Source organism: Aotus nancymaae, unplaced genomic scaffold, assembly GCF_030222135.1.
Source record: "Aotus nancymaae isolate 86718 unplaced genomic scaffold, 86718_ANA_hifiasm-v0.15.2.pri h1tg000010l, whole genome shotgun sequence".
NCBI lineage: Eukaryota > Metazoa > Chordata > Mammalia > Primates > Aotidae > Aotus > Aotus nancymaae.
Window position 1 is genome coordinate 19,921,272 of NW_026988421.1, and position 12,212 is coordinate 19,933,483.

The 12,212-nt window shown below is 36.7% G+C and overlaps 1 protein-coding gene across 4 annotated transcripts in view; it reads left to right on the top strand.

The window, feature by feature from the left end:
* The window catches only part of BBIP1 (BBSome interacting protein 1), a 30,396-nt gene that overhangs the window by 5,839 nt on the left and 12,345 nt on the right, over positions 1-12,212 (top strand). For all 4 annotated transcript variants that reach the window (XM_012450207.3, XM_012450208.3, XM_064373881.1 and 1 more), the window contains one exon: positions 11,147-11,221. In XM_012450207.3, the coding sequence (XP_012305630.1) occupies positions 11,147-11,221 (75 nt within the window). The remainder of the gene's footprint in view (positions 1-11,146; positions 11,222-12,212) is intronic.

Sequence of the window (12,212 nt, forward strand, 5' to 3'; positions counted from 1 at the left end):
AGAGACAGAAGATACCTTATCGTAATCTAGAACAAGTCTTTATTATAGCAATATGAAAATTAGTCCTGGAATAATAAATGTCATACTGTATTTCTAAGGAGTTTTACATCTACCTATCACTTAAACCTTACAACCCAGTACAGATAATTAATGTATTTTATATGAGAAAACCAAGCCTCTGATTGGCTAAGAAAGGTATTCAAGGTCACAGAGCTAGTTAGTGGTGTGGCCAGAGTAGAACCATGTACCACATATAAAGTATAAATGTGGGCCAGGTGTGGTGATTCACGCCTATAATCCCAGCTCTTTGGGAGGCTGAGGCGGGCGGATCACAAGGTCAGGAGTTCGAGACCAGCCTGACCAACATGGTGAAACCCCATCTCTACTAAAAATACAAAAAGTAACCAGGCGTGGTGGTGCTTGCCTGTAATCCCAGCTACTCGGGAGGCTGAGGCAGGAGAATCACTTAAACCTGCTAGGTGGAGATTGCAGTGAGCCAAGATCACACTATTGCACTCCAGCCTCGGTGACAGAGTGAGATTCCGTCTCAAAAAAATAAAGCATAAATGTGAAACGGAGTACAACTGGTTAGCACCAGAGAGCAACCTTGTACTTCTTTTAAAATATAAAGGTGAAATAGATTGATTAGAAAAAAATGGCAGACTCTAGTGTAAGCTTCTGTTTTATTTAAGTCACACATTGGATTTTTACTGTCATAGTTTATTAAAAACACTTGGAATACTAGGATATGCTCAAGCATTCTATTTCAAACTTTAAAACTGGGTCTTGTACAATTAATATAAGCTGATAAGTTTAGATACATTAATAGAGGGAAAAAGGAATTACAATGAAGTTACAGTGACAGGTAAGGAGTAGTAGGCACATATTATAGAAGATAAACACATAGACCCATGGAATGGCTCCTTGGGGCTCCCAGCAAAGAGCAAATATTAGATTAAGGAGACTTAGTGTGGGGAGGACAGTTTTAAAAACATCCGAATCCCATCCTGAACATTTTTAGAAACAAAGACTTGGCATTGGCATCCTCAATATGTTTTAATGTTGATATTTCTGATCCATATGTATACGTTATGAGTAATCAAAAATGGAGTTTGAATTTTAGTAATTTAGTCTCCTTCTCTGTCTGTCCCCTGTGTTACCACAGCTTACATTTTCCAGATGGCTAGATGAAAATAGATACATTCTAAAGCTAATTGCTCTGTTCAGCTGTTTAACCCAAGATCAATATTTTCTCATATGAGTCGTAATATATTATGGTGAAGAGAATTTAAAAATGCAAAATTTGTAAGCTTTTAAAGTGTTGCATTTTAAGCTTGAGATTTGAAAGCTTCCGTGTTAGTGTTTAAATAATATTTAAGGCTATAAACAAAATCTAGTCAAAAAGCAATTTTTCTTCCTAAGAGATTTATTTCAGAGTGGCATCAAACATGACAACTGGAATGCTAAATCCTCAAATTAAGAAGAAAGAAAAAAAAAAAAGAAAAACTACATGTTGATTAGAGCCGTATATTGGTCCAATTGTGACACAGTTCCCAAACCAAAGAGGAAGAAATGTTGTGCTTTAGTCAATATGCTGCACTTGTTTTTTCATCTACCTCATTCCTGAGATTTATTGTTTGCCTCGTATTTTATTTTCACCCTCCTTTGCAAAGGTTGTTAGTGGCTTCAAAATTTCCCATTTCAGTAGAAATTGAGATTGTATGTTACTTCAGCCTTTGTTGACTTCTGCACACCATAGTCTACTTTTATCTCCAGTGTCGTCTTAAATGTTGTTGATATTCCTTCAGTGAAGCACCATACTAAACCTACTTGGGACCTCCCTTGTCAATCCTACAGATGCAGCATAGAGAAAACTGAAAACAGACCTTGCTTTTGAGTAAGGCAGACCCAAGTTCAAAATCTGTTTCTTCACTTACCGACTATATGATATTGGGCAACGTAACTTTTCTTAAACCTTGTTTTAATCTGTTAAATTTCATCATATACATATGTGTACCCAATTTATAATTACCCATATACACATCCGCCTCCCGATGCATCTCTCAATATTGGTAGTTCAATTCTAAAATCACCATTTATGGTGATAAATGTTATTTTCAAAATTACTGCAGAAAATTCCTTAAAATGTCTACATAGTTGAAATACATGCATTACTTCATACTAAACACTATGTTGCTATTGTTATTCTTAAGCAAACTAAAATTTAAGAGCCACAAAGCTAACTAAAGGAAAGAAGCTAAGGTAAATGTTTTGACATTTAAACTATTCTGCCTTTAATATAACTCTTAAGAGTATGGGTGTTGAGAGAAGAGGTGAAGAATTCTAAAATTTTTTTGCTTGCTATAGGTTTTTCATCATGCTTTTTTAGTAATAAGCCTCTATAACTAATACATGTTAATAAACTTATTTTTTCTGAAAATCTAATTTTATGCCAACATTATAATGGTACACTATGGTAAGAATTGCTGACATTCATTGAGCTCTTATGCCAGGGATTGTTCTCATGGCTTTATATGAATTATATCTTTAATACGCCAGCCATCCCAAGTTGATGCCGTTGTAAGCTTTATCTTGCAGTTGAGACTGAGGCTTAGAAAATTAAGTAATTTGTCTAAGTGACTAATCTGACTTCAGCTGCTTCTTTCAACCACACTATACTCTGTTCTTTTTACCCCCAGTCCACCACCCACCATCTTGCCATATCTTTCTTGAGTGATTATATCCACCTTTGTAGCTTATACTACTGTACAGTTGACTCTGGGCCTCCAATCCATTTTAACTTCCTCTTGGACTTGCACACTCTGTGAATCTAAACCTAACTTATGGTCTTTACTCTTCCTTCTCACCCTTCTCCTCCTGTGTGTTTCCAGTATGAATTAATATGTGTATATCCACAATCAATGTTAGCTCACTTCAGTGGTCTGTGATCATTTCCTTATCACCCACAGGCGGTTGGGGGTGGGAAGGTAGAGGATGTTTGAATCTCAACTTCTTGTACCCTAAATCACCTCTTATATCTTCTCCTCTTAGTGTCTGTTATCCCTGCTTTAGTTCATACTTTCATCATCTTACCTAAACAATTATAGCTTCCTACTAATCTCCTTTTCTCTAGTGTCTCTTCTCATTTTTCCTTTATTTTGTCTAGAATATGTGTTTCCAAAACAGGAATCATGTCACAAAACTGCTTAGAACCATCCAATTAGCTCCCTCTTGACTATAGGATATGAAGTCTAAATTCAGTGTTGCAGACTGAGTATGAACTGGTCTCTACCTGGTCAGTCCCACCACAGTACCTGGTGCACACTGTGCACACACTGCCCTCTAGCCATGTCCTCCAACAGAACACTTTTTTTAATGCATCTTCATTTGAACGTATTGTTCACTTTATCTAGAACATCTGCCCCTTGCTATACATCTCCTCTGCCTAGCAAACCCCCTTTCAACTTTCTGGGACTAGCTCCAATGTCATGTTTAATAATTCTTCTTCAGAGACCACCCATTGTCCCCTATCCTGGGCCAAGTTTTTCATGGTTTTCATTTCTTAAGGCACAAGAGGCATGCTTCATTAAAGTACATTGTATACCATTATAATTATCTATTTATGTGTGTCTCTTTCTCTACCTCACCTCCACCAAAGAAAGGAATGGTTCTTATGCACTCTGTCTCCCTCATTTAGCCATGGCTGGTACATTATAGACATTTAGTGTGTTTGTTGAAAGAAAAAAAAAATCTGTTCATATAGTCAGGCACTTTATGATTCCAAATCTTTTTATCTTACATTCGTTAGTTTTCTGCTCTGAAAGAGCAGTGCCTTTGTTGTCACCTAAAACAACATTCTAGTGTTTATCACTCTCGTCTTTACTGTCCAGTGTTTATTTCCAAATAGAATACAAGGTATATCATTCATTTTGGCCTATCAACTCATAATTTCTGTCCACTTTAGAGATTTATACTTTCTTGAAGAAAGAACTAGGAGCTAGGCTCTTTTTCCAAATATGTAACAGGTGTGCAGGGAAGATCTTTGTGAAAGACAGAATTCTGTCTTTCACTAAGACTTTGACTTGTAGGTCTCCTGCAAGTCCACAACATTTAAGTTCAAGAGATGACATAAAAGCCAACCTTTTCATGACAAAATTATATAAATCTTCGTATTTACAGTTTGAAGTGTCCTGTTGTTGATTGCTTTTGTTTCTATGAAGTTGCTTGCCTAATTAATGGAAAATCTATTGAGGGTATCATTGTTTTGCTGGCCTGAGTTAACCACCACCTCATCATGGCTTTTACTTAAATCACTGCTTCATATACTTCCCTTTGCCTATTGGACATTTATTCTGAAAGTCTCAGAAGCATATCTTAGTCATTAGATTACAAAATTGAACTCCTGTCTTTCCCTAGCTTTATGATTTCACAGTGCAGCTAGTTGCTAAATTGAAGCATCCATTTTTCACCTGCATCTAAACTATTTGAATAGCCCTGTAATTGTCCTCCTGCATACATTTAGTTCTGTTCAGGTCATTCTCATTCTTAAAATATTTCAGTGGTTCCTTATTTCCTTCAAAATCAATTTGATTGCAGTTTGGTTTGGGTTTGTTTCCAGACAGGTTGCTCGAGACTTTTTTTTTTTTGTATATATAGCCTTCCTGGCCTCCCCCATAATGCACCATATGCTTCATTGCCCATCTTCATGCCTCTGCACAAACTGTTGTTACCTGCACCTAAAGTTCCTCCCCCATCATCTGTAACTGACACAATTGCTCCCTATTTGTGTTCCCATGGCATTTTTACAAATAATTCTAAGTATAGAACTTACATTGCATTATGGTTCTTTGCTTATGTGCCAATTTCTTCTCCCTCCTCCCCCATCCTTCAAGATCCTCAAGCCTAGACACTATGCCTTAATAAGTCTGACGCTGAATTAATTTCAATGTAAGATGACATGCCATTTGAATACTTCAATTTTGTTCTTAACCTTTTCTTAGTCATGGATGTTCATGTAATAGAAAGTAGAAATAAAGCCCATAAATAACCATTAGTTAACATTTTGGCACAAAATATTGTACTTGTGTCACTAGAAGCCCCCACATCAGAATATCTTTGTGATAGGAGAAAAAATGACAAAGTCTTTTTTTTGCCAAGTCTACAACTCTTTTGCAAGATTTTATCTTTTTATACTTAAATAATTCTTTTATAAAAAGACAGCTTTGTCCAGGATGGTCTAAGCTTTTCACTTAATAGAGAAGAAAATCATTGTTCACTTGATTTTAATAAATGTTACGTTCAGAAGAAATACAGCTTTTACTGATTTCAAAATTAGTTATTTGTAAATACTGGTATTTTCCTTAAATTTGCTTAATATATAGCATCTTACTACATATGCCATATTGAAAGTGACATTGCCCTAGGAATACAAAGTGTGTTCTAGGCAATACTGATCCAATAATTGTACTTTTAAAGAATTCCAGAATCACATAACTTTAGGTAACAATATATACTCAGTTTTCCTGTTTGAAATTTATCACATATTTTACCATATTAAAGTTTCTAAGCAGTCTTGCTGTTAAAAAGAAAGTTTAACTTTTCCTTCCCAGGGCTTCTCAAATTTAATAACTATGGAATCTTCCCAGAAAGTACATTAACATCTCAAAGAACAACATGGTTATTGTATTGATCATCAGTCTTTTTACCAGTATTTGCATATCCTTAATGCCTGAAGATAGTCAGAGGGGTATATAAGCAAGCGAGATTAAAAACAATCAATTTTCAGATCCTAAACTTTTATATGTAGTGTCTGCTGATAATGCATTCCCTGAGAAAATGGATCTGTGGATAAATCATCATGCTTCATCTCATTTCCTGGGTCCCCTTTCACCATTTTCTTTATTTCTTGAGACAGACTCACTCTCTCTGTCACCTAAGCTGAAGTGCAGTGGCATGATCATATCTCACTGCAACCTCAAACTTGGGCTCAAGCAGGACCCTCACCTCAGCCTCCTGATTAGCTGAGACTAACAGGCAAACGCAAACATGCTCGGCTAATTTTTTTTTACTTTTTGGAGAGATGAGGTCTTTCTTAATTTTTTGTAGAGATGAACTCCTGGGCTCGTGCAATCATCCCACTTTGGCCTCCCAAAGTGCTGGAATTCAGATGCAAGCCACCGCACCAGGCCCACAATTATTTTTCTAAGAATGTATGAAGGAAGGCATCTCTCTAACCCAGGTAGAATTTTACTATGAGAGAATCCTCCAGGGAGTAAACATCTCTTAGGAGATAAACACAGAGACAAGGAAACATTGGTAACTCTAGTAAGAAAGACTAAGGGCTTTACTAATTATTAAGTAAGTAGTGCTTTTGCAAGTCAAGAGACTGTTCTCAGCTTTCAGCAATAGTGAAGGAATACCTAATTGAGTAGTCTGCTGGTCATTTAAAATTATTTTTTGATGATAGGCACTACATGATTGTTAGCATATAACTTAAGTTCAAAGATTGAAAAAAAATGTCCCATTCTTATCTGAGTGTTTACATCTATAAAAATGAAAAATAGGACCAGGCACAGTGACTCACGCCTGTAACCCCAGCTTTTGGGAGGCCGAGGTGGGCGGATCACTTGAGGTCAGAAGTTTGAGACCACTTGGCCAACATGGTGAAACCCCATCTCTACTGAAAATACAAAAATTAGCCAGGCATGGTGGCACACACCTGTAATCCCAGCTACTCAGGAGTCTGAGGCATGAGAATCACTTGAACCCAGGAGGTGGAAGTTGCAGTGAGCCGAGGTCGTGTAACTACGCTCCAGCCTGGGCAACAGAACAAGACTCCATCTCAAAAAACAAAAGAAAAAGAACAGAATTGTAGCAGTAAGTAAATTTTCAGCCATGTATAAACATGAACTAATTGAGAAAATAAAGCTATGTCCTTATTGACAGATCCATGGCCAATCACTTTATTTTTTATGTTCAGCACTTACTTTATCAATGTATAATTCCTTTTGACCAATTTCATACCAGTTGTAATAACTGAATCCAAAATATCTTAAAGTTTAAATTTATAAACATTTTTATAGCAAAGAAGTATGCTAGGATGATCATTAAAATATCAGGGATGAAAATATGTTACATTAGAATAAAGTGGGTTGGAAATAGAGGTCCAGGAAGAAAAAAAGATGATATAAAATTTCTAACTTAAAAATGAGCTTTTTATTAATGGATGATGGTAGCTAATGTATAGATTATATTGGATATGTTTTTCAAAGACTGAGATAAGTTATTTTTAAATATGCCAGAAATTACATCCTTTATAATTTAAATTTATAATAAAAAAATTTAAACATCAATTTAGAAATGTATGAAGTGATACCTAGTTTTCCCAAATCTCTTTGGGAGTATGCAAGTAGAAAATTTGAGGACCACTGACAATATATTCTTAAAGTTCAGAAGGACACTTCAGTGATCTAGTCTGGTCTCACACCCATTATGTAATTTGGTTATCCAACTAAATCACAACAGGGGTTTTTAACTTGCCAAATGTGTATGATTGATTTGGAGACAATTATCTTTCCTAGACATGTCTTTTAACTCTCATTCCTAAAGCATAGTAAAATATTTCATGACAAAGATTTGGTTCTCCTTCAAGTTTTTCTGCATTAATTTTAGCTCAGATAGCTACAACAGGTTTGCGTACCTTGTCATGATTTTGAAATGCACTATCCATCAAAACTATTATCTCTGGGAAAAATTACAAACTTCAGAAACTACGTAAGAAAAAGCAGCAGCAGATTATTTTCCATTTATCTAGAACAAGGGCTTCAAAAAAAATGAATTGATACTGAGCATTTAAGTTTGGTTCTATTAATGTAAGAATAATTTCATTTTACTTGTGTAATTTAATGTTTTCTCTTAAAGTACACCTTGGCAAGCTGCATCATTTTTAAATTTGGCATAGTATTTCATTGTGTGAATGTTCCATGATTTATTTAACCTTTGACCTGTTGGTGAACGTTTAGCTTCATCTATTGCTGAACATTTTGCCATGCAATGCAGTGCTTTAATGAATATTCTTTTATTTTTATACATTTGTGCTGTTGTTTCTTCAGAGCCAATTACTGAGTCAAAGAAAATGTGCATATTTAGTTTTAGTAGATACAGTACTGCCAAATATCCCTCTTAAAAAAGCTTAAACAACTGCTAATTTCCCTATACCATCCCTACCTGTGGACACTACCTTTTGACTTTTTGCAGTTTGAAAAGACATTACATGTGCACTCACACACACAAAAGCAGTCTTTGCTTAAATGTCACCTTCTTAATGAGGTCATCATGATTTTCCTCTTAAAATTGAAATGCCACCCCCCACCCCCAGCATTCCTTAATCCCCTTTACGCTGTTTTCTATAGTTCTTACTACCTTCTGGCATACTGTTGTTTCTCTCTTCTTACTCCAGACTGTAGGCTCCAAAAAGACAAAGCTTTGGGGTTTTGTCCTGTTTATTATGAACAATGCCAGGCACATGGTAAAAAACTGGCATATTTATTGAATTAAATGGCCATGGCAGTTGTAGAATACACATGAGTTTCAACCACAGCCGTTATGTTTCTCCTTTGGTCCATCTGTTCCTGGTTTAAATACATCTTACCTGACAAGAAAGTTCTCTTAAAAGCAGCGACAACTCCTTAGAGTGCATTACTCTAAGCAAATCACCCACGTCTGGCTATTAGCAGACCATGTGGGAGAAGGAAATACTGTTGTGCACTGTATAGCAACATGCAGTCAACAGTAGACTACATATGCAACAGTGGTTCTCTAAGATTATGATAAAGCTGAAAAATTCCTATTGCCTAGTGATGTCATAGCCATTGTAATGCTCATGATGTTGTGGCAGAACACTTTACTTTTTCTATGTTAAGATACAGAAATACCATCGTGTTACAATTGCCTGCTGTATTCAGTAAGGTAATATGGACATGTTTATAGCCTAGGCCCAGTAGACTCTACCATATAGCCTAGGTTTATATTAGGTTATACCATTTAGGTTTGTGTAAGTACACTCTTAGGATGTTTGCACTGTGACAGAACTACCTAATGATGCATTTCTCAGAACATATCCCATCATTAAGAAACACATGACTGAACTCTTCCTACTCTGGACTCCCAGGGCAGTTGATTATCAAGAAAGTATAGCTCAGCCAGTGCTGGCCATCCAACCACCATCTTGCTTATTTTAGCCCTTCCCTTCCTGTTTCTTTCCTGCCAATGCCTAAGGGGGCCTAGAAACAAGAACCAACCCTATTAAAACAGAGATTCTACCCAGGCGAGTGACTGACACTGATCTCTCCCCACTAGGTGCAACCCACTCCTACCAGCCCTTTGGCTCCACACCCTTTCCAGTAACAATGGCAGCTTAGTCAAACAGAACTGAGGTTTGGTAGAGCACCAAGTTTCATTGTTTTTGTCAGGCCAGATTTTGGATGTGAAAGAGGTATCAGACTAAGAGAAAACAAAGAATAGTGACTGAATTCAGAGTAGCTGGAGTTACTTATGCTAAGAGTTGTTCACATACCACTTTAGCATTTTGGTGATACATATAAAAATCCTTAGCTGCTATGTATTCCCTTCACATTTATCAACATCTATAATGTCCTCTCTTTCAGTGGCATATCATGTCAGATTTGCTTCAAATAAGGAAATTTAATCATAATGTTTTCACTGTGATGTCTTTAATGGAGAGGCTAGGTGGTGTTTTTGATAGCTCAACTCAAGGCTAATCAGGAGGTCTGTAGTGTTGTTAGCCTTCATCCTAACCTGGAAAAAAGAAAAGCAGTGATCACTAGGTACCACTGGCAGACCTAAAAAGGAAAGAATATGGTAGGAGAAGCTGTGCAGTCTAAGGAAATTGCACATTGTATTTACTACATATTCTATTTAAGTGATGAGTTGCTTTATTCCTGGTCCATTACTTATTTCATCTTCTTGCTAGAACAGTATAGGGATGACACTTGATGATAAAGTTCTGGAAAGCAGATAGAGGTTTTCAGGAACTTGGACATTCCAGAATAAAAATCTGAGCAAGAGAGGAGACTTGAATACAGAGGAGGAAGCTTTTATTAGGAATGTCAAAGTAGTGGAGTGGGAATAACAAAGACCAGAAGAAGCTTCACTTGATTGTAATTAATTTGCAGTGGTTGTTAAAGGTAGGCACCAAGCCAGCATCACCACTTTATAAATAATAAATCTGTGGGGGTGATGTTGTGAAAGATGCATGCTAAGGTTGCATCAGCAAGGTGAATCACTGAGTGGGTGGGACCGCCTAGAAAAGCATCTGTGTTTGGAAAGGGATCATTCTACAGTTTAGTCTAGAACACCTTGAGCATACAGCATAGCAGAATCTTGGCTGTAATGCTTGGAGCAAATGTCACTGGCGAAAACAGTGTTTGCTGGGATGTTCATAACAAATACTCCTGGTTAAGTATTTGCTGGTCCTTTAGCATATAGAATCTCAGTATTAGAGGAAAATAGCAAGCTGAAAGCATACCATATTTCCATTCTTCGGTAGCCAATTTCACCTATTGCATTACTTCATTACAAATTGCAGCTGTGTAGCCAGTAACTGATCCATAGGATGCTTTTTGTTAGACACAAAGTAGAATGCAGCTGTTAGCTGTTTGTTGAAAGAAGTAGGAATCTTAGGAAATGTTTGCCTGCCACTTCCTCCTTTTCCTAACTACCTGCCTCACCCCGCCTCTCAACTGGTGGTCATGTTTTTTGTCACCCACCATTCAGGAGAAAGGCTATCAATGAACCACGCTGGCTACACACACATACCTTTTCCTCAGATGATATCAATCATCTGCCTTAAAAACCAAAGCTCTATCAAAAGTTTTCACTATGAGAGAAAAAAAGATTAGAACACCCGACCTTGTAGTTAACACAACTGATTAATGAAAGTTGACAAGATCTAAATGCTTATACAAACTATCCCAAGGTCACAGGAAATTAATGGCAATATTATGCAAGGTTAGGGTAGTTCACTTTCTATAGCAATTTGGCTTTTACTTCTTAAACTACAATGGAAATGTCTTAGGCAATCTGCTTTGGGAGTTTATTTTTGAATAACACTGATTTCTCATTCAAGGGGAAAACACTGTAACCAACAACTTCGACATGGCAGAAGTGAAGCCAGTGTTCCGGGAAGTTCTTCCCAAACAAGGTAGTACCATCACAAATATTGAGATCATTATTATAGAGACTAACCAAGTGATAGGCACTGTCACATAGCAGGCTTAATAGCTAAACATTTGCAGCTGTTGTGTTCCGTATTGTCTCATTTACTATTTACTCTTACTATATGCTTTTCTCATCAGTAGATTATAAAGGAGGGATCCTCACTTTTTTCTTTCCAGTAAAAGGATAACAAATTGTTTCTTATACCTAAAATTGCTAATTACAAAATGAATTTTTTTTTAAGAGACATGTTCTCACTCGGTCACCTAGGCTTGGATACAGTTGGCATAATCATAGCTCACTGCAGCCTTGAACTGCTGGGCTAATGCCCTGGCCTACCAATTTGCTAGTACAACAGACATGTGCTACCATGCCTGGCTAGTTTGTTTTTGTAGAGACTGGATCTCAATGTGTTGCCAAGGCTGGTCTCAAACCCCTAGGCTCAAACAGTCCAACCCCTTTGAGATTCCAAAGTGCTGGGATTACAGGTATGAGCTACTATGCCCAGCTCAATATGAAATTTCAATGAAGGATATAATGGAATTTACTGTAATGTTAAATAAAGTCTGAAAGTGGAGAAAGAGAAACCTTAAGCAACAGAAAAGCTGAAGGTTTAAACAGGCATTTGAATATTTATGTTAAATACCATACTTTGCTATAGTTTTTGCACTGCGTATATATATTCTGCCCAATCTTATTTTAACATTAAACTTCTGACACAAAAAGTTTTGTCTTACGATAGCATAAATTCTTGGGTAGAAAGTTCAAAACTTGTTTTCCCCAGAAACACCCTAGTAGTAAGAAATGCTGCTTACAGGGTGACTATGATCTTTCTGGTCCCACAGCAAAACTCAGTTTAGGTACAAGAGTTTTTCAGTGACAACAGATTTAATTTTTTAGACCTTCATTCTAGCTGCAAATCCAACTACCAAACCACTGGGTTACCTTTCTTAATTCTTATTTCTTATTAAACTTAG